Here is a 20866-nt window from a genome sequence, read left to right as displayed (position 1 = left end):
AAAAGTTAAGTGTACTGTCATTCATTTAAAATAATTTAGCACATTATAAGAGTTCATTATTGTGTGGTAGTTGGCTTCTGCCAAAACACCCTGCTGCTTAAATATGAGATTTAATTAAGAGGTATTAAAATTATTTTCTGAGAGGGAGTACAAGGAAATCCTAGCAATGTATTTGGTATAAGAATCATGGTATTTGGTATAAGAATCATGAAATTGTTTTTCTTGTAAATCTGTAATGCTTCATTATCCTTATTTCTTTACAAAAAACTGAAAAAGTTAAAAGCAAAATTTGGAATTTTGAATACATTAAGACAGAGCAGCCAGCTTATTAAAAAAAACAACTAACCTCCAAAATCTTAACTATCCAACAAACAGCAGTAGGTAAAAAGAAGGTAGTGGAAAGGATGGGGAAAATCCCCAAACCAAAGACAAGTGACTTGGTTTGGAGGTCATTCTTAATGATTTCACAGTACATTAACTCTCTAGATTAAATAACAACTTTAAATAATCTGCATGTGATTACAATGTTACGCACTATAATCAGCCTACTCTGAAGAAACAGACTGCATCTGAAATATACAGGAGTAGTTTTCAGGATATACCGCATGAACGTCTAGGTATCACTTCCTGACCAGTTATTGCTGTTACTACTATTTTTTACTCCAGAAATGTCAATACTGCAGATGCAGCATAGCCAGGGGGCATATAACCTAGATTTGCATAAATATTTTGGCTACTGACAGATAGCTAGCAGTTGCACAGATCAGTCTGCACTGGTAAAACTGGCACCTGAAGTTTACTCTGGTAGCCTAAAGTTAACACACTCTTCCTTGCCCTTTGCATCTGCTGTCATGGAAGGGGGGTTTCAAAAGAGAAGAAACAGACCAAAGAACCTGTATTTACACTCATTTTCCTGTCCTCTCGTGGCAGGGCTGAGCATCTCACAGTTTTTCTAGTGAGCCTTGAGTGACTCAAGACATGAAGCAAGATAAGAGTGTGGGCTATGCCCTCAAACCTCAAACTGTCCTTCTGATAAAGGAAATAGCTGACAGACTTCTTAGGGGTGGAATACGAGGCTGAGCCCAGAATACAGCACTGGGAGGGACTTCCTACTGCTGCTCAAGCATACCTTTATGAAATACCTCCTGAAATCCCATAGAGCTAGAATCATAGAATAATAGAATAGTTAGGGTTGGAAAGGACCTCAAGATCATCTAGTTCCAACCCCCCTGCCATGGGCAGCAACACCTCACACTAAACCATCCCACACAAGGCTTCATCCAACCTGGCCTTGAACACCGCCAGGGATGGAGCACTCACAACCTCCCTGGGCAACCCATTCCAGTGTCTCACCATCCTAACAGGAAAGAATTTCCTCCTTATATCCAATCTAAACTTCCCCTGTTTAAGTTTTAACCCGTTACCCCTTGTCCTGTCACTACAGTCCCTGACAAAGAGTCCCTCCCCAGCATCCCTATAGGCCCCCTTCAGGTACTGGAAGGCTGCTATTAGGTCCCCACACAGCCTTCTCTTCTCCAGGCTGAACAGCCCCAACTTCCTCAGCCTGTCTTCATATGGGAGGTGCTCCAGTCCCCTGATCATCCTCGTGGCCCTCCTCTGGACTTGTTCCAGCAGTTCCATGTCCTTTTTATGTTGAGGACACCAGAACTGCACACAATACTCCAGGTGAGGTCTCACAAGAGCAGAGGAGAGGGGCAGGATCACCTCCTTCGACCTGCTGGTCACGCTCCTTTTGATGCAGCCCAGGATACGGTTGGCTTTCTGGGCTGCGAGTACACACTGAAGCCGGCTCATGTTCATTTTCTCATTGACCAGCACCCCCAAGTCCTTCTCCGCAGGGCTGCTCTGAATCTCTTCTCTGCCCAACCTGTAGCTGTGCCTGGGATTGCTCCGACCCAGCTGTAGGACCTTGCACTTGTCGTGGTTGAACTTCATAAGGTTGGTATCAGCCCACCTTACAAGCGTGTCAAGGTCCCTCTGGATGGCATCCCTTCCCTCCAGCATATCAACCGGACCACACAGCTTGGTGTCATCGGCAAACTTGCTGAGGGCGCACTCAATCCCACTGTCCATGTCAGCGACGAAGATGTTAAACAAGACCGGTCCCAACACCGATCCCTGAGGGACACCACTCGTTACCGGTCTCCAGCCGGACATCGAGCCATTGACCACAACTCTTTGTGTGCGGCTGTCCAGCCAGTTCTTTATCCACCAAGTGGTCCATCCATCAAATTGATATCTCTCCAATTTAGAGAGAAGGATGTCGTGTGGGACAGTGTCAAACGCTTTGCACAAGTCCAGGTAGATGACATAAACTGCTTTACCCTTGTCCATCAATTCTGTAGCCCCATCATAGAAGGCCACCAAATTGGTCAGGCAGGATTTCCCCTTAGTGAAGCCATGCTGGCTGTCATCAAGCACCTTGTTGTTTTTCATGTGCCTTAGCATGCCATCCAGGAGAATCTGCTCCCAGATTTTGCCAGGCACAGAGGTGAGACTGACTGCTCTGTAGTTCCCCGGGTCTTCCATTTTCCCCTTCTTGAAAATGGGGGTTATATTTCCCTTTTTCCAGTCGTTGGGAACTTCACCTGACTGCCATGATTTTTCAAATACGATGGCCAGTGGCTTAGCAACTTCGTTCGCCAGCTCCTTCAGGACCCGCGGATGGATTCCATCAGGTCCCACGGACTTGTGAGCGTTCAGATCTTTAAGATGGTCTCGAATCAGATCCTCTCCTACAGTGGGCCCAAGGTCTTCATTCTCACAGTCCCTGCGTCTGCCTTCTAAGAACTGGGTGGTGCGGTCAGAGCCTTTGCCAGTGAAGACCGAGGCAAAGAAGTCTCTTCCTAGAAGGCTCTTCCTGAAACACTGGCCAGCTTCTGCCTGTTGTCTCTTCTCCTGCTGTCTCCTAGTGCACTTTTAGAAGACAGTTATGTCCCTTCTCAGCTACTGAACAATACAGAATGATCTGAGCTCCTCCAGTCCCCTCTAGTAGAAATGTTTTTCTTTCTCTCCTTGTCCTCAAAGCTCATGCCAACATCTTCTATCATTTGAAACAGCCCCTTCCCTCCCACTCCCCCAAATCCAAGAAAATTAGCATATGTACAGCCAACAGAAGTCATACTAAATGTATTTCCAGTGAACTTTTTATCTTCTTCTTGTCAAAATTGCTAAAACCAAAGTGAAACACAACAAAACTGCAGATAAATGCATATTGGATAAATGGCATTTCATTTTCTTTTGAAGGAAAACACTATGGCTTTTGACCAAAACCTTCCACCAGGATATAAGAATTTCTCCAAAGGAGAGACTGCTCTTCCTTAAGCTAGGCTGCTGCAATTCCACCTTTCTCTCTGTTTGTGGTAAATCATACCCACCTGCTGCTGAGGAAATTCAGTAGCAAACCCATTTCTTCCCAGTACCCCACTGGCACTGATACATATTTCTCACAATATTTCCTAATAGGTGGGAAATTTAATACAAAACCTAATACTCATATAACATTATGGTTGAACGTAAAGCAACCAGCACATCAGGGAATTAACAACTATATTTCTAAGAAAAAAAGAATTTGTTCAAGTTGTAAGTGAAGTTTATTTCTATTTCTTTTTCTATTCCTTGTTAGTAGTAAATATGAATGCACAACTCTTAAACTGATGAATGCACCATATAAAATTCTCTGTCAGAAACTGTAGCCATTTATGACTTTACTGTTGCACTATCCTGCAAACTTGACTGACAAGAACTTCAAAATGACAGCAACAAAAGAACAGAAATGTTCTAAAATACACCCATTTCCTATAAGCTATTGGAGTAAATAGTCAATAGTATTCTAAAAGTATTTTTTCCCATAAGCCGCTGTAACAAATAGTCATTAATACAACTGCTTTTCGAATTTGATTGACAAAGGGGTTATGATGGAAGTATTCATCACTTTGTTCAGTATTATAATACACAAGATACAAATTATGATTAACGCTGAGTCAGAGGTATAATTGTCAAAATGAAATTATACATTAAAAGAATAAAAGAAGTACTTTTGAATTAAATAAATTATTGCATTGAAACAAAACAGAGAGACCCACGATATGAACCTCTAGAACAGTTTCTGAAGTGCACAAAAACCAATGTGCAGAATAAGGGTATTAGATTATGGGATTGGCATTATTATGTGAATATTAAACAAAAAAACATGGCTATTATTCCATCTGTTTACATAATTTCATTTCTTTCAACATGGGTAAAACAAGTAGAAGTGAGTTTAACCTTTGTTTCAAGTTGCTGTTTATAAAGGTTCTCATGCAGCAACATGAAATCTGTCCGTGAAAAACTGTTAAGTGTATGTTTTGAATCTTGGGGTTCATATAAAGACTGTAAAATGTTGCTTTGACATAATGTAAAGATACATTTCACTTAATACAGCTCACCAAAATGTGAGCTACGAAGCTCTTCGAATTTAATTTGCAACCTTAAAATTTCACAATGTTAGTTCTGATTTTTAATAAAAATATAAAACATAAAAGAAACTCATTTTATACTGGAAAAGCACAACTTGTTACATAGAAGCTTATCCTTCACAGCTTTATGATACAACAATCTGCTGCTAGTGATGTCAACATATCTTTACCATCTTCTCCAGAGATTTTGTTTTTCTTCCCGAGTAACAACTGCCTACAAAATTTCTTTATCTACAAACAACAAGAGATAAATATCAGAAAAGATCTAGGCCCAAGATGTAGGGCCAAGACTCCACCCAGATGTGCATGAACTCTTGCTCTAATCAGCTGCACCTGCTCTTCTGGAGACTGAAGGTGACTTTTAATTTTAGAAGAAACTATGGTAGGGCTGCTGCTTTGGATTTTGGAAGCTTATTGCGATATGCAAAATTTACTAAAACTCAGTATTTGTCAACCTATTAGCATATCTGGAAGAGTCCTCTCAGTGGATGAGTTTCAATATTTTCAGATTCCTTTTGAACATTAATGTCGCTCTGTCAACCATTTACTAACTCAGTATCAGAAGCACTGATGTCTTCTTTATCCCGTCTTCAAAAGCACCCCATACTTAGAAATTTAAAATGAGCTTTTGATTTTTTTTATTGCAAAACAATAAAACTGCAAAAGATGAAAGCTGTACTTTTATCCCAAGACATCCAAACTGCCTTACCTCATTGAAATACTCTAATAGAAATAAAAATCTTGTGCTACCGTATCTACTCCTGAGAATCTTGTCTCTGTGATCACAAAGCATAGAATAATTTAATCTTAAAATCATATATGCCACATTCAGAAAAGCACAGACACCTAAATAATCAATTTAGCCTCTTCTTTCTATACAGAATTACATAGTAGAGTCATAGACAAACAACATTTTGTGAGCATTACGTCTTCAGTAGGGATCTGATCCCAAACATCTACCCAGACAATCAGGTCTACAGAAGACTCATTTGGAAAGCACACAGCATACCTGTAGTATGACAGCCAAGTGGGACTAGCCAGACCAACAGAAACAAACTCCTTAATGCCTATACCATTAATTATATCAGAGCAATAACTAAATTACTCCTTGCTGTTTTGACATAAGACAACAGAAGAACAATGACACAGTCTGATAAGAAATGAAAATCACATTCACCAGAGACCCAATAGACAGACCATTACCAGAGCAATATGACCAGCTGTTCTTGCTGGCATCGGAGAAAATGAGATCTACACTGAAGCAGTCCTTGCCCTAGGAGACAGCTGGAGATTTTCACCCTATTTCCCAACTCAAGTCTAACATCCTCATGTGACTCAATTAATTTTCACCATCCTCAGGCTTTCAGGAATGCAGGGAAACCAATCTCTAGGATGCAAAATACTCCACTGATGTTGTTAGCAGTTACTTGAACATGCTGGCTTTAAATAAAATGAAAAAACATAGGGACCGTGGTCTGCTGAGCTTGGAGCTCCAAGGTAATATCCCTAAAATATCTAAGACACTGAGTCTGAAAGCTGTCCAAGTGTGGTAGGGAAGTAGCCATCAAAATGAGTTTGGATGAAAGATACCATGCAACTTCCTCCTACTCAAAGAAAATACAATCTTAATCTGCTCATCATGAAGTAAGCAATGAATAGCAGAGCAAGCAGAAATGGATTACAAAATGCTTAAAATGTACTCAAAGCCCAAGACAGGTGTAACTTTTGCATATGCCTTTTGAGAGCTACAGTAAAGAACCTATAGCATAGTCTACAGTGAATCTGTTGAGATGTCTTTCACTGGCCAACCACAAAGGTAAACTCCATAAGAAAAAGGAGCTACCCCAGATCTCCCTAAAGGACCTTGCAACAGGCTCTGACTTACCACAAACTTTTAACCATCTCCGCTACAAAGGTCAATTTGCAACATGACTATACACAGCCTGCAATCAAAACCTATAAATGAATGCCCACTGGATAATATTGATAATTAAGAATGAAATTGTTTAACTTTCATAAACTGCAGATGTGTCTGTATTTTTGCTTCTGGTTGATACTAGAAAAAAGAAAGAAGCATTCTAAAACCATTATCCTGCTGAAGTTCAAGGAAATTGCTGTCTCATATTAGAACTGGAAGTCTGCCTACTGCTCAGTAGAAAAAGGCAAGAAAAGATGCTGAAAGGTACTGAATGCACAGATTGGAAGGTGCCCACATAAAGCCCAAAACACAGAAGATCCTGAGCAACCTGTTCCTAAGTAACTAAGAAGCAATTGATGCCAAAACTTGATGAGGGAAGAATGGGACTTGCTCACACCTCACAGGCTTACCTTCAAACATGTTGTTTAAGACAGGGTGTAGAGAACCCTTCTACACTAGTGCTTTTTATGGCAGCTCTGAAACTACATTGTCACAACTTCAGCTGAAGCCTGGAGTTGAGGGAAATCCCTGGAAAACAGGCCACTCTTTGGATGCTAGAAGGAATATTCAGAATTAAGAGCTAAATGTCCCTTTTGGATCTTTGAATGAATTTTGGGTCCTGCCCGTTTTGTGCCAAAATGCTTCTATCCTTCATAGGGTATGCTATTGCTACTTGTCAGATTGGAAGATCTGAGTTGACACAAGAAAGTACAAGATTTTACACATGATGTTAGGTTGTTGGAAGAGGATGCTGAAGTTCATTGAGTCTCTCTGAAGAAAGTCACATGGACAGCAAACTTGTTCTAAAACCTGATGACTGGAGAGCGAATGGCACTTCTTAATACACTAGGAACTGGGGGTTGCACCATGGGGGGGTACTCTCCTGAACTGCTCAGCTCCACCATCACGATAGGTATGTTTAAGCTGTATTAGACTCTCCAGATGCCTCAAGGTTATAACAAACCTATCAAAGCTTTCAGTTTATCTTAATAAGCCAGGCTTAAATCAGCACAGTCTAGGTGCCAACTCATAAGTGGATCAGCCAGGCCTGCCTCAGGGATGGGATGAGCATTTGGCTGCAGTAACAGCTTCAGCTATGTCATTTTTATCCATCCTCACTAGTCTGTCAGAGCTCCAGGCCACCAACTGCTCCTAAGCTGAATTCTAGAAAGTTTTAGGCCAGACACAGGCAGATAGGCACAAATACAGAGAAGCAACCACCTTGAAAACTTTGAGGTTTGAAACAGAGGCACCTACTAACAGATATGCTATCATGGTTGGGCAATTAGTAACTGGATAGGCTTCTGTATCACCATTTAGGATCAGGTCCTGCTATAGGAATGAAAGTTCTGGACCAGGGGACAAAACAACCTTTCCACTTGCCTGAATATATATGCACTTTTTCTGAGAATATTCAAATACCTTTACCTACATTATAATGAAGTTAAAGCAAAAAAAGATTTCCCTACCCCAAATGTCAGTAATGAGAGCAGTAAAAATGCCACCACACAAAGAGAAATTAGCATATTTAGAGAAGTATTATACCCATGAGTGAAATAATGCAATCAGCTAGCTGCAAGATAAAGCTAATTTGGTTTCCAACAATTTATCAACAATGCACTGCTCCTTTACATCAACAAATTTAAATGGTACCATATCCTGCAAACAAGAATAATTCACACAGAATATTACACTGTGTTAATTAAATAGCTGGGATAGAAAAGGTCAGGCCATGACTGAAAGATACACATATGGGTTGTGAAGCTATGAAAAGATGGAGCGATTTCAAATCAAGTAATTAAAATAAGTTATTTAAATCATTATCAAGTCAACAATAAACACATCTAGATTTTCTGAGCCCATTTTGACAGCTACTTTCTTTTGACACTGCTTCTCATAAATTTTTCTTGCTGACCCACGTAAGAGTAAAAATGTCTTTAAACCCATCATAAGATGAGGTGCTTGAATAAGTTATCAAAGAGTTATCCTGCAGTTCAAGTTTTCATTTTACTCTGCAGGCAAGAGGCAAGGTTCGCAGTTAAAGGACACTGCAAAGCCCTGCCCGACTTACTTCCTGCCACAAGAACAACCAAGCAACCCCTTACTGCTGTGCCGCCCCCCCCCCCCAATTACTACAGTTAATTGAAAAATGTTCAAAGAGAAGTATTTTTTCACTTCGTTTACTTCTGCAAATGACAGCACTTTGTCTTTGGCACAATGCCACCAAATCACTTATAGTAGTAACACAGCCATTTTAAATTGAAAGAACATTTTGGCATGGGCTAAACTATGCTGAGATGGTAATGCATGAAAAAGACCTAGTAAACAGGGAATTAATTTCACTTGGAGCTCCAAAGTACTACTGAAATATGCCTCAGTCATGGCCAAATCCGAATCTTATCCTTTATTTTTACCGTACTTTTACCCACACAGCTGTACACAGCAAGCTCGATTTTAATTTGTAATTGTGTGTCCCCTGTTATTTAACTATGCATGAATTTTGTTTTTTCTGGGTAACTTCTGAACTTTTCTAGACGAAATCTCATTTTCTTTTTGATTATAGTTCTGCTGATTTCAGTTGGTACAAACTTCCTTTTTGCACCTCTAGTGCAACTTCCAGTTTGAACCTCAGTCTAGCAGAGCTGTGTGGGCTAAACAAAATGCAATGTCCATATGTTTTGGGAAGAATTTTATGGGAGTGCATGGGTTTGGCTGCAAAACCGTGGGGTAGACACCACATGTGAAGTTCAGTTGTTCGCTGCCCAGCACAGCGACAATTGCAGCACTGCCACTGGATCTAAACCCAGCCTGTATGGATCCTGCCGCGCAGCTCTCCCCAGTTCGGCACAGAGGCATTTATCAAGCCGACTTCCAGACTCTGTGACAGAATACCTAAGCCAGCCAAACTGAAATACCTATTATTCTCAGGGAAGATGAGCACTCTGCAGCAAACGAGCCATTAATTTTATGACAAGCGCAGATGGTAGATATACAGATAAATACTTGCACAACCTAACGGAATGAATATATACTTCAATCTATTTAAATGATAATAGTTTCTAATGAGCTTAGTGTAACCCACATGATGGTGTATTCATCCGAATTATTTTAAAATGGATTTCAACGCAGGCTGCAGCTGAATCCTACTGTTTTTTTTTCCATTTAGGAGCATGGCTGATTTGTATCCACCCAACACAAAACAATTTACTTCTCCCTTTAAAGAGACGGGATACCCTCAGAAGCCTTGAGCGGTTTCCTTCAGGAAGGCACCCCCACCTCCTGAAGGCCAGCCCAGCTCTGCCCCCTGCGACCGCCACGGTGACGGGCCCACGCCACAGAGGAACGTTTCGGAGGAGGAGCTGAGGGAGACGCAAGGAGGCCCCGCTCAGGCTCCTCCATTCCGGCCCGCCGGCCCGCGGCCTGCAGACACAGAGCGCTCCCGAGTCCGGGCCGCGCTACGCCGCGCCCGGGACAGGGCGGAGCGGTGCCCTTCGCGGCTAGGTGTGTGCGAAGGGGCGCGGGGCACCTACCCGGCGCGGCAGGACGGCGGCTCTCTGCCTCCGCCATGCTCCTCCGGCTCTTCCTCCGGGCCGGCTCAGGCGGACTCCCCTCCGCACCGCCCCCCCTTACCGCTCCCCAGCCCGGGAGCGGGCCCGGCCCGTTGCGCCCTGGCGCGCTGGGCGGGGCCGCGGTGGCAGCGTGACTGCCGGGGCTGACAGCGGCCCCAAGGCGGGGTTCGTCCCGCAACCCCAGTGACACAAGAGCGGCTTCCGCGCTCCTGTCCTGGTGCCCGGACCCCTTATCCCGCCGGGGTGACGGCCCGGCTGACCCCCGGGGGGTTCCCCGCCCGGCACGGGTTGCTCCCCACGGGTGAAGGGCCCTGCTCTCCTCCCCAGCGCCGCTTCCCTCCTCCCCTCCGCGGCGGAGGAAGGAGGCGGCCGCCGGCCCCCCCCGACCGCGCATGCGGCTGTGCTGAGCCGGGGCAGCGCCGCCGCGCTTGGGGGCTGAAGTGTGGGTGTCCGTTCCCCGGCCCCGTCCCCGGCGGGCCCCGTCAGCGCCCCCGCAGATGGGCTTAGGCTGGAGCAGCGCGGAGGAGCGGCAGCCCCTCCTGCCACCGCCGCCACAGCAGCAGCAGCCACGGCGGCGGCCGCAGCCGCGAGGTCCGGCGGGGGTGCCGGCGGCGGTGCCGGTGCGGCGGCTGGCGCCGCTGGCAGGCCGCGTCTACGGGCGGCGGTGGCTGGTGCTGCTGCTGTTCTCGCTGCTGGGCTTCGCGCAGGGCCTGGTGTGGAACAGCTGGGGCCCCATCCAGAACTCGGCCCGCCTGGCCTTCGGCTTTAGCGGCTGGGACATCGCCCTGCTCGTCTTCTGGGGGCCCATCGGGTTCGCGCCCTGCTTCTTCTTCATGTGGCTCATGGACAAGAAGGGTGAGCGGGGCCGGGGGCTGCTGGGCCGGGGCACGGGACTCCCCGCTCCCGCGGCTTTCCCCGGGCCGGGTGGGACGCGGTGGCTGTGCTCGTGGTCGTGCCCATGGCCGTGGTCCTGGCCTTGTCCTGGCGACGCCTCGGTGAGGTGCGTCGTTGAGGTCCTGATGCCGAGGGAGGGGGCACCGCCGGCCCCGGAGCACCAGTTGCGCTCGGGGCTATTGGCCTTGGTCTTAAAAGGCGACGGCTAATACTTTAAAGGCATCTTGAGTACTATTTTCAGTACGCAGCTTAAACAAAGGCACATCAAAGGCGTTTCACTCGAAGGTGCTTAAGCTGTTCCTAAAGTTAAGAGGAATGCTGGCATTTTACCTCGTGGCTGAGCTGTGGATCCGGAGATGTGCTCCAGGCAAGGCATTGCTGTGCGGGTGCTCGACCTGGAGTTGGTCATGTTTTTCTGGTAATCAGCTGTAAAACAAACACCTGTGTTTGGACCAAGGAAGGCCAGTGTTCATGGCAGCCATTGCGTCCTGAAAGACATACTTCATTTTTAAAAGCAGATTGCACACAGAGTCAGTGGTTTGCTTTTAATTGCACTAGGAAGGTTCAAAGACGGAGAACGTAAGACAAAGAACATAAACCAGAAGTTGCGCTTCAGGATTTCAGAAGGCGATCGCAAGAGTTACCTAATTTGTGTTCAGGCTGTTGTGTTTTGGTAGCAAACTTCTGAAAATGGTGATTGTCTCTAGAGAACTTGCCCAGTGCCTGTGCGGTTCATCTGTGGTCACCCCGAGGATCACTGTGGTGAGGACAGGTACCTGTGTCTGCAGGTTTGAGCTTAAACCCGTAGAAGCATTTAGCCTTAATTCCTGTTTAAACAGGCCTCTAAACACGAGATAGGAATCTGTATACCCTTGTGGTTCCTGATGTTAAATGGTACTCATTCCATTTATTTAGGAATTAATAGCTTATTTACAGGGTGGGGGATACTTAAGGCAGGCAGAGAGAAAAGTTGTAGCTGAGAAGGCTTGTGTCTCAAAATTGGAATTGTTGTTCCTAAAGCTGAAGAGGTGTTGGAGGAATACAACCTGTTGGGCTGAAAATACATTCTCCAAATGAGGTCGTGGTGGCTGTACAGCCAGTCTTCTCTCAAGCAATTAGACTTAAGTCAACAATGCTAGTCTAGACTGCTGTGTAATAGTGTTGTTAGCTATCTTAAAATTAAAGTAAGTTGTTTTGTTTTGCACATTGCAGAGAATTACTCTTTCCATGGTATGAAGGAAATAAAGCTAAACTTGAGCCCGTGCGTGTAGAATTAAGTCTTTATTTCTTCATTTTCTATGAAGTTGATCCCAACCCATGCGAAAATATGCTGGAAAAGTTTTAAAGTAACTCATGGGAGAAGAAACATTAGTGTTTTGTTGTTTCTTTAATGTGATTATTAATGTGGTTGCTGGATTTTATGGTTTCCCATGTGGCTTGTATTAACGAGAATGTGTACAAGATTTCCTCATTACTGTAACTGATTGCTTGGGCGTTTTTTTGGGTTTTTTGTTTGTTTGGGTTTTTTTTTCAATTTCCATGTTCATTGAAGATACTTATGTGAACTGCCCCTTAGCTCTTGCTTTGTTGCTTTCCTTGTTGGGGAAGATTTTGGTTGTTATGCTAAATAAAGCATGTAGCTCATGCTTTATGTGTAAGGAGTACCTAAGTGCTCTGGAGCATGTTCTTCGCACAGCAGCGGATTTTGTGGGGGCCCGGATGTATTTCATGCTGTTTTCTGAGTCTGGATGATTCCACAGTGAATGTGGTACAGTTCATTTTGGAAGTGACAGTGAAATCCTGCTATTTAGTTCCTCATGGAGCAAAGAGGAGAGTTATTGCTAGCCAGCTTTCCCCTGTGGCACATTTCCACTGAAGGCACGTTGTGGGAAGGTATCTGCTCTTTGGAGTATGCATGCTTTAAAGCTGTAAAGTTGGGTAGGTCTGATCTTGCAGGAGCAGTGTTTGACTTGCTTAGAGTACAAAGGCTTGTCGTTACACTGGATTTACTTTCTGTACCAGAAAAATATAGAGAAATAACACAATTTACTCTCTGGCTTCAATCATCTGTCATTGGAGTTAGCTAGTAAAGAAACTGTCAGGAAAAGTGAAGTGTCAACATGTAGAACTTGGCATGTATCAGATACTGTAGATGATGTATGTCAGAATTTGAGGGGAGATTCTGTTATTAGATAGTCCTATACTTCAATCAGAGGTATATCTTAACTGATGAGTAGCTGCCTGATGTCAGCTAAGTCTGATTTTGTGTTATGATGCTTCAAATGAAGTCCAAAAGCATCTGTCTGTTCGGTTTTCAGATGATCATTGTACCATATAGTATTTATATAGTTTGAAACATGAATCTGTTTCGATACCAAACTTCTTTTGTATTGTTCGTGCATTTGATTCATATTACAGTACTGCTTTATAAGGGTTTGGTCAGTGGTTTTGTTCTATTTATTTATTTATTTACCTTTTAACTAATTAGAAGTTGAATGATTAAATATTCAATAATTGGCATGTTCATAATCCTACTTGGAAGAAGTGTTTCTTGGGCTACATGATTCAGTTTCATCACAGGCTGTCAGAGAAACATGGGGTCTTCTGAGGGCAGCAGTGTTTATTATTAGTAACAGGAATGCTACATAAGCTCCAAATGATCTGTTCTTTAGTTCTGTATAGAAGGGATCTAGGATGGAGAAATTGGGTTGTGTGGTGGTTTGTTTTTGTTTTTTTGGGGTTTTTTTTTTTTTGGTGGGTTTTGTTGTTGTTGTTGTTGTTTCCTAACCTTGAAGGGTTTCATGGCCTTTGTGACCTTTTCCCTCCTGGCCTGCCAAGTGTGTCTCCTGAATTTTTCATGGAGGCCTGCTTGCAGTTGGCACAGGCAATGCAGTTGGAAAATGGGAGGAATTGATGGGTTTGGCAAGGTGTGTAGGTGGTGTCACTTTTGGGTCCGTGGGGAATTTCTGCAGAAGATACTACAGGCGACTGTACACCTTCTCCAAGGATTCTGATAGGTGTTGGTGTCAGAAGCAGCATGACAGTCTTGGTTGACTTAAGCCCGTGTTCCTGTGGATCTGTAGGTTTTCCTGCTTTTTGTGAAATGGGGTGAATTTTCATCAGGATGGTAGTGATGATCTTCACAAGGCTGTAAATGCAAAAAAATCTTACTTGAATATCTGATCAGACTCAGAAGGAACAGACTTTTTTTGAAGGGTGTTAACACTGTATTTTAAAGGGTCTTTGAGACATTGGAGGAAGCCTGGATTTAGCTGGTGTTTCTCTAAGGTGTGTAAATTGAAAGCTAGTTCTTACTTTTTCTGAGCTCTTGTCATTCTCAAAAATACATTTGTTCTCAGATGCATAGCGAGGCTCACATATCACATCTGGAAATTCCTCTCTGGGGACCAAGCCCTGTCCCGGTTTCTGCCTCTCAGCTGCCACTAGCTGAATAGAGCCTTCTGCCAGCATGCTTTTCTTTAGATGCCTGGGGAAACTTTCTGTGCTCCTTGGCTTGGTGATGTAATAAGGACAGCAGTGGCATCTGTAACTTTTCCCATCTGGGATGGGTGCATGTTGAAACTTGGGAATAATGTTTGTGAGTTTCATTTTTGAGTATGTACCATTTTCAAGTAGGTTTGAAGACCCTTTTCCATAACTAGAATTACAGGTGTTGTCTTGGTTGATTGGTTTCTTAGTGAAGAAAGGTTAAAAAATGGAGTGTGCCATGGAACCGCATTTGTGTATCTGTTGTGTTTTCTTTAGCAACAGGATTAGAGAGTCCTTGTTTAAATGATAATTACCTTTAGAGATTCAATAAGACTGAAATTAAATGGGAAATTACTTCATTGTGCTGTTGCATGGACCCTTATTGTTTACACAATTAAAATTAGCTACAGTTTGTCATATGATGCTTGAGTGTTTATGGATGTTTTGTGCCTTGAGTGTTTCATTTCCTGGGAACTGTAAATATAAGCTTACAGAACTGTTAGGATGTTTCTATTTCTCACTGAAAATCGAAAGCTTACATACTTCTGTGGGTCTGGTTCACTGGGTTTATTAGTTAAGTTCGTAGTTAGAAAGTGAGACCTAGAAGCAATATACAGTGCTGTCTTCACTATGTTCCCATTTAAGAAAGAAGAGGCAACAAGGAATGAAAGACTTCATGATAATTTACATTAAACAAATAGAGTATAATGGTGATATTTTTCATTAATTTTTGGAATACAGTGAACACAGTTTTATATTGAGTTTGAAGAAATGTGATATTACTTGTAAAAGAGAAATGCAATCTATTTTTTGGTCCTGTTTTATAAAATGATATATGCTCACATGGGACACTCTTAGTAACTATTTTGCTGAAATTAAATTTATATACCATTGTTATCCTAGTGATTAAATTACGAAGTAGGGAGGAAACTTCAGTAATCACATTTTGATTTTTAATGGAGACTGGCTTGTCTATTGAAGCCATGATTGTTTTTGTGTGAGTAGTTATTCCTTTCCAGAATATCAGGCTCTTGATTTCATTGCTGTCTCCTAAGTCATGCTTCTTGGTTTCTTATCCGAGACATTTGACAGGTCTTATCTCTTCCATCTGGGAATTTTGAGGTTAAATTCTTTAATACAGTCTGACAAAATAGTCATGAATATTGAGTATGGATACTAAATTGGGCTTTACTAATATAAAAATTATCTTAATAACAATTCTCTGTACAAAATAATGTACACATGATGGATAAGGAGAATTCCACGTAGCAGCTTTCATATTTAAAGTTCCCAGATTTTCATTTCATTCTGCAAGCATAGAAACAGTGATTTTACTTTCAGGAGACCTTCAGTCTCCTTTAACTTGCATCTGGAGTCACTGGGACAGAAGGGAAACTACTTCAAGTGAACTTGGTTCCCCCTGGGATGTTCATCTAGGGGAGTGTTAGACTCTTTCTCTTAAGTGGTTCCATTGTGCTTGGCATGTCAGGGTCCTTGCATGTCATTCAGGCTCTCAGACAACATCATGATAAATACAAATTGGGGGCACTGACAAGAAGATGCAGAGTTTTTAATGAAACTCTTCAGAGCTCTGTTGTGTCCCAGGTGATAATAAACACATGGGGGTTTGGTTAACAGAAGGACAAAAATAGGTGAATTGTGAATCTTTGAGAGTTTTCACCTTGTGGCGAACAAACACGTTTTCAGCTCCTTTTTGTCATGATCTCAGAAACAGACTTTTCTTATCACAGATACATGACTGCAAGATATGTGGCCAATATTTCAATATTACCAATTTGATAAATCCCAAGTCAAGTTCAGTGTGAGCCTCAGCTAAAGATGTCTTAGATATGACTCAGTGTAAGGCTGTAAAACTTTGATATAATTTGGTGAGATCAAGTTAAGAGGATTTACAGACTTCAACAATAGAAAAGGTTTATACAGACATTACGGTTTTGGTAGGTTAGTACAACCTACAGGAAAACTTACAGATGTTAAGGTGTGGGCAGAATGCCAAGGAGCCAGTGAGAAGGGAAAGTGTGATGTTTCTGGTGCTTGACTGAAATGTTGCTGGAATTGCAGAGAGTAGTCTCATCATAGACAACTGGTTCTCCTTAGCATTTATGTAAAGACAAAGGTCTTGTCAACTCGCAGCGAGAGCAGCAGAAGGCTCTGTTGAATTGAATGAAAGCTACGTGTGAACTTAGTGCTTCAGTTTAAAAAAAACACGTGTGTGTGTGTGTGTGGGTAGAGAGTGGCTCGACTCATATGAAGTGAAAGCTGTATATATTTGGTGAAAAGCAAGTGATTGATGCACTTCAACCAAACAGGAAAGAACTTTGAAGCGAAGTATCTGTTTACCGCAGACTGTTCTTTCATCCTGTGGATATCTGCTCACTATGAACTGTGCATATTTCATTCTCTCATAAGTGACATCCACACCTATCAAATTCCATGAAAGGGGTTAGTTTTCCTAAGCTAACAAATCTTGGAAGAAATGGGACGAAGTGTTGTTTTTCATGTGGAAAGATGAAAGAAGCAATTAGCTGAATATAGGTAAATCCCACTGGAGCAGATATTTAATCAGTTTGATTTTACAGAACTAATTTTGATGAGTTGCTTGTGTTTGTGTAGACATGCTTTCCCTCTGTAACATGAGAGGAAAAGAAGAAGGAAGAGTGAACCAAACTTAGCTGTTGTTGCTTAATTTTATATACTGTGGCTACGTGAAAGTCCACAGAGCATTTGTGTATGTGCTTGCAGAAGTGAGGACTCATTATAGAATTGATTGGCCCACCCTCCCTGAAGTCAGGCATGCTGCAAAAGACCACTTGAGATACACCCAGTGATTGTCAACATTGAGTGGCTTAATTAGGTTCTGATGAGTTGTATTACGTTGATCCCGCTATGATTTATCATAACAATACTAGTTTGATTATTAGCAGCACTTCCCATACCTCCTGATGGGCCAGGTTGAGTTGAAAGTGCCAATCATGGCTGTAGACAGATGTCTTCTTCTGGAGCTAGCTCTTTCTGTTAGATGGTAGCACCCTCTGTCCCTCCTTTGCACTTTGTTGCTAAAGACATCTCGCTTGGTGCTAGAACACCAAGGTGCTAGAATGGTGCACCAATGGTGCTAGAACAGCTGTTTGAAACACCAGGTACTGAAGAAACTGCAGGAAACTGCATCAGGAAACTGCATGCTGGATTTAAAATAACTTTTTCATGGTGGAAAGTAAAATCCTAACATGTTTGTGTAGCTCATTTGAGAGTAGTAATGACTGCGTTATCCAAGGATAATGTTATCTTGGGGATTTGGTGCACTGAGCATACAGGCACAGTGAGTGTGGAATATGTAACGTGCTATACCTTAATGTTAACAAATTGATGAATAGGGAATTATTTACCAGTATAAGGTATGATCCCTTACTTTTATTATGCAGCTGCTAACACAAGCAGAGTTAAAGCACTTGAACATTCCAGAACTGGGTCAGGACACAGCACCAGCTAGGAAGATGTTTTGTCAACAGTAGCTTTTAGAAATTGGCTACAGAGAGTATATATACTAGGGCAGCTGTGCACTGGTATCTCCTCTGTTGTATGCTCAAGTATTTTTACTACCCCTTATAACCTTTTCTTGACCCAAATTCTTTCTACTCTGACTGTTTCCTCTTCTGTATCTCCTGCTTTGTGTCCGTGTCTCCTTGCTGTTGTGCAATATACATCTTGTCTTACTCTTATTTCCCTCTGTCCTCCACAACTCCTGCTTGTGGAAGAGTAGAAGAAGAGGTTGGATGTGAGAAGCTCAGGACTCTAAGGAGTGAGAGCAGATGTGAGAAGCTCTTGGATAGGTGGGAAGAGGAGAGAGAATGGGAGAGTATGGGACAAAGTAGTGGGTGAAGCATGGGAGACATGAATGTAGAAACAGGATCTGGAGCTGCAGGACAGGATGTGGTACAGATGGGAAAGGTGGAGGAAGAAGATGAGTAGGATGCAAAGGGAAAAGGATGCTAAGCGATCAGGATGTGGTAGTAAACCTGACTTAGGTAGCCAGAAGCAAATGATGGGGATGGTGGGTGCCTGCACCCCTCCTGGGCTGCCTGCACAGCACCCTAACTATGGATCAGTGAGCCCAGCTTTTGTGAACTGGCTTGAGAAGCACTTTTAAAACCAGGAGCTGGGAAGTCTCTTTGAATGCAGTTGACCTTTTTTATATTTGCTTACCTCCAGCAAGGTTCTGGTCTTTTGCATCCATACAGTGCAACCTCTGAACTCCACCTGGCAGTGCCTCTTGCTGCCCAGAGGGTCCTTCACCTTCCCCTTCCCCAGGGTGCCCTGGGCTGAGGCTGCCCGCTCCCTGTGGGGTTCCGCAGGCGCTGCTTATGCAGAGGAAGATGGCTGTTCCTTCTTGCCTGAGTTTGGTGGTGACCAATATCTGGCCTTGTGTTGGAGGCGTGAGCGGGATGCTGGGCTGCATGTGGCTCTCTGCCTGGTGTGTCTCCCCATCTGGAACACCTTGTATAGGAGGACAGAAATACTGTTACACTGTCCACTGCCTTGCACTTTTAAAAACATTCAAATGTTTCCAAGCTTCTTCCTTCTAGACATTTTTGACAGTGTGGCAGCTGTGGTACATAAAGGTAGCAGGTGCTGACTTCCGTAACGTAAATTACAACAATAATGCCTCTGTTATCCAAGTCCCCTGTTTTTTCTCATTATTATGGAAATAGTAAAGTACTTAGGAAAGTTGTATTGAATTCATTTTGCTAGGTGTATGTTTATACTGCATTTGTAATTCGTAGCTACTGGTTTATAACTACATTGAAGAGGAAAAAAAAGAGTAGATCAGGTTTTGGCCTGCAAAATCCAAATCTGATCTCTTTAAAGAGAAATGAGTCTGTTTCCTTCAGAGAATTAATATATTTATTTATTTCCTATCAGAAGAAACTAAGTATGAACTAAGAAAGACTATTTTAATTTGGTAAAGCTGAACTAACCCAGCTTTACTGATTTCTAAATCCCAGTAGCAGCATTACTGTTGCCTAAACAAAACAAATTTTATGCATTATTTTAGGTTGATACTTGTTTTAGGAGGTAGTTTAATGTGATGTTCTAGGAGTGAAAAACAACTCTGAAGTGAATACAGAAATGAGGTTCATTACTTGTTGCTAAACTTTGGATATTTTCTGGATTGCCACTTTCTGCCTTTTTTTTTTTCCTGGTACGAAATGCCCTGCTTGTGGAAAAGGAGCCACGTAAAGCAGGGGTATTTTCTTGTCTTTTCAGAGCTGAAGAAGTAGATAGTGCATAGCACAGGTCCTGAAATAATGTTTAATGTTGTGAAAATCTATAGTCTGACATGGCCAAACAAAAATATTTGGTTAATATAAAATATTTGTTTAAAAACACTCACCTTCCCCCCAGACTCAAGGTCAGTACTGAGATGAGCAGGAGTAAATTTAAGGAACATGATATTTTGGTAATTCTTCATTAGAATATTTTGAACATTTTCTTGGAGGATGTTGTTTGAATTTTCCCAGTGGCAACCTGGTGTGGCCTCACCTGAGCAGACCAAAACCCTTGCTGGTATAAATTTCTGTAAGAATTTTTTTTAGTTATGATCCTGGGGCAAGGGAAATTGTGGCCTTTCTCTCAGTGGTGACATTCAGAACTATTCCATCACTTCCTGCCATAATTTTGGTCTTTAATACTTCTCATGTGCATGGGCTGTTGTGGCTCCTTAGCTATGCTGTAACTGTCATTGTGCTGCAGAAGCTTGTGATCAGTGCCTCAACTTCCTAAAAAGCTACAAATTAAGCTTTCTCATGCAGATTTGTAGTAGAGAGAATTTTTAGTTTTTCCTCTTTTTAAAGCTGCAGATCTGTATGACTCAGCCTGAGGAAGCAACGTGTTTTGAAAGTGAGAGGTCTTCTGCTATTTTCAAGTCTACTGATGTTTTTCTGGAATACAGGACCTACAACTGCATTTAGGAGCTCTTTGTTTAGTTATTTTTGCTGAGCGCCATCCCTTTTGACTATTTGTGAGAGGTGGAGTTGTTATATTCTTAGTTAATCACATGAACCTAAAGAATTGATCAGAAGCCTTAAAAAATGTAATGGGTTTAAGGAAACATTACAGTGCTGCAAAGGGTGTCTTTTAGGATGGACTATGTACCCTAAAGAGTGCCTGATGCATTTTAATGTTAATGTGGCATTGAAACTGTTCACACATAGGAAAACTGAAAACTCATGCCAGTGACCTTTCCTACAAGTCACAAGACCTGCATGGAAGTTGCGTCAGTGAGACTCATGGCTCTTTTTCCTCCTGACTCGCAGCAGCGATAGTAAGGAAGAGAAACTTTGCACTTAGTGTCAGTATAGCTGACATAGCAGCAGCATAGCTGCCAATCCCTGCTGCATGGTTGCTTCTTGATACTCTGTTGTTGCAAAGCAAAATGCCTCTGTATTCCTTAAAATGAAGAGTTTCATGCACCATTGGGTGATGCGGGGAAGTACCAC

The 20866-nt window shown here is 42.6% G+C and overlaps 2 protein-coding genes across 5 annotated transcripts in view; one reads left to right on the top strand and one right to left on the bottom strand.

Annotated features, from left to right (window-relative positions):
* The window catches only part of HSPBAP1 (HSPB1 associated protein 1), a 42454-nt gene extending 32034 nt beyond the window's left edge, over positions 1–10420 (bottom strand). For 2 of the 3 annotated variants that reach the window (XM_065671445.1, XM_065671446.1), the window contains exon 1: positions 9927–10420. In XM_065671445.1, coding sequence (XP_065527517.1) covers positions 9927–10359 — 433 coding nt within the window. In that variant the 5' untranslated portion in view covers positions 10360–10420. The remainder of the gene's footprint in view (positions 1–9926) is intronic. The other variant, XM_065671444.1, reaches the window with a different exon arrangement.
* The window catches only part of SLC49A4 (solute carrier family 49 member 4), a 66161-nt gene continuing 55390 nt past the window's right edge, over positions 10096–20866 (top strand). For both annotated transcript variants that reach the window (XM_065671449.1, XM_065671448.1), the window contains exon 1: positions 10096–10820. In XM_065671449.1, the coding sequence (XP_065527521.1) occupies positions 10463–10820 (358 nt within the window). In that variant the 5' untranslated portion in view covers positions 10096–10462. The remainder of the gene's footprint in view (positions 10821–20866) is intronic.

Source organism: Lathamus discolor, chromosome 3 (genome assembly GCF_037157495.1).
Source record: "Lathamus discolor isolate bLatDis1 chromosome 3, bLatDis1.hap1, whole genome shotgun sequence".
NCBI lineage: Eukaryota > Metazoa > Chordata > Aves > Psittaciformes > Psittacidae > Lathamus > Lathamus discolor.
Note: the sequence above shows the minus strand (reverse complement) of the source record. Positions and strands in the feature narration are given on the sequence as shown.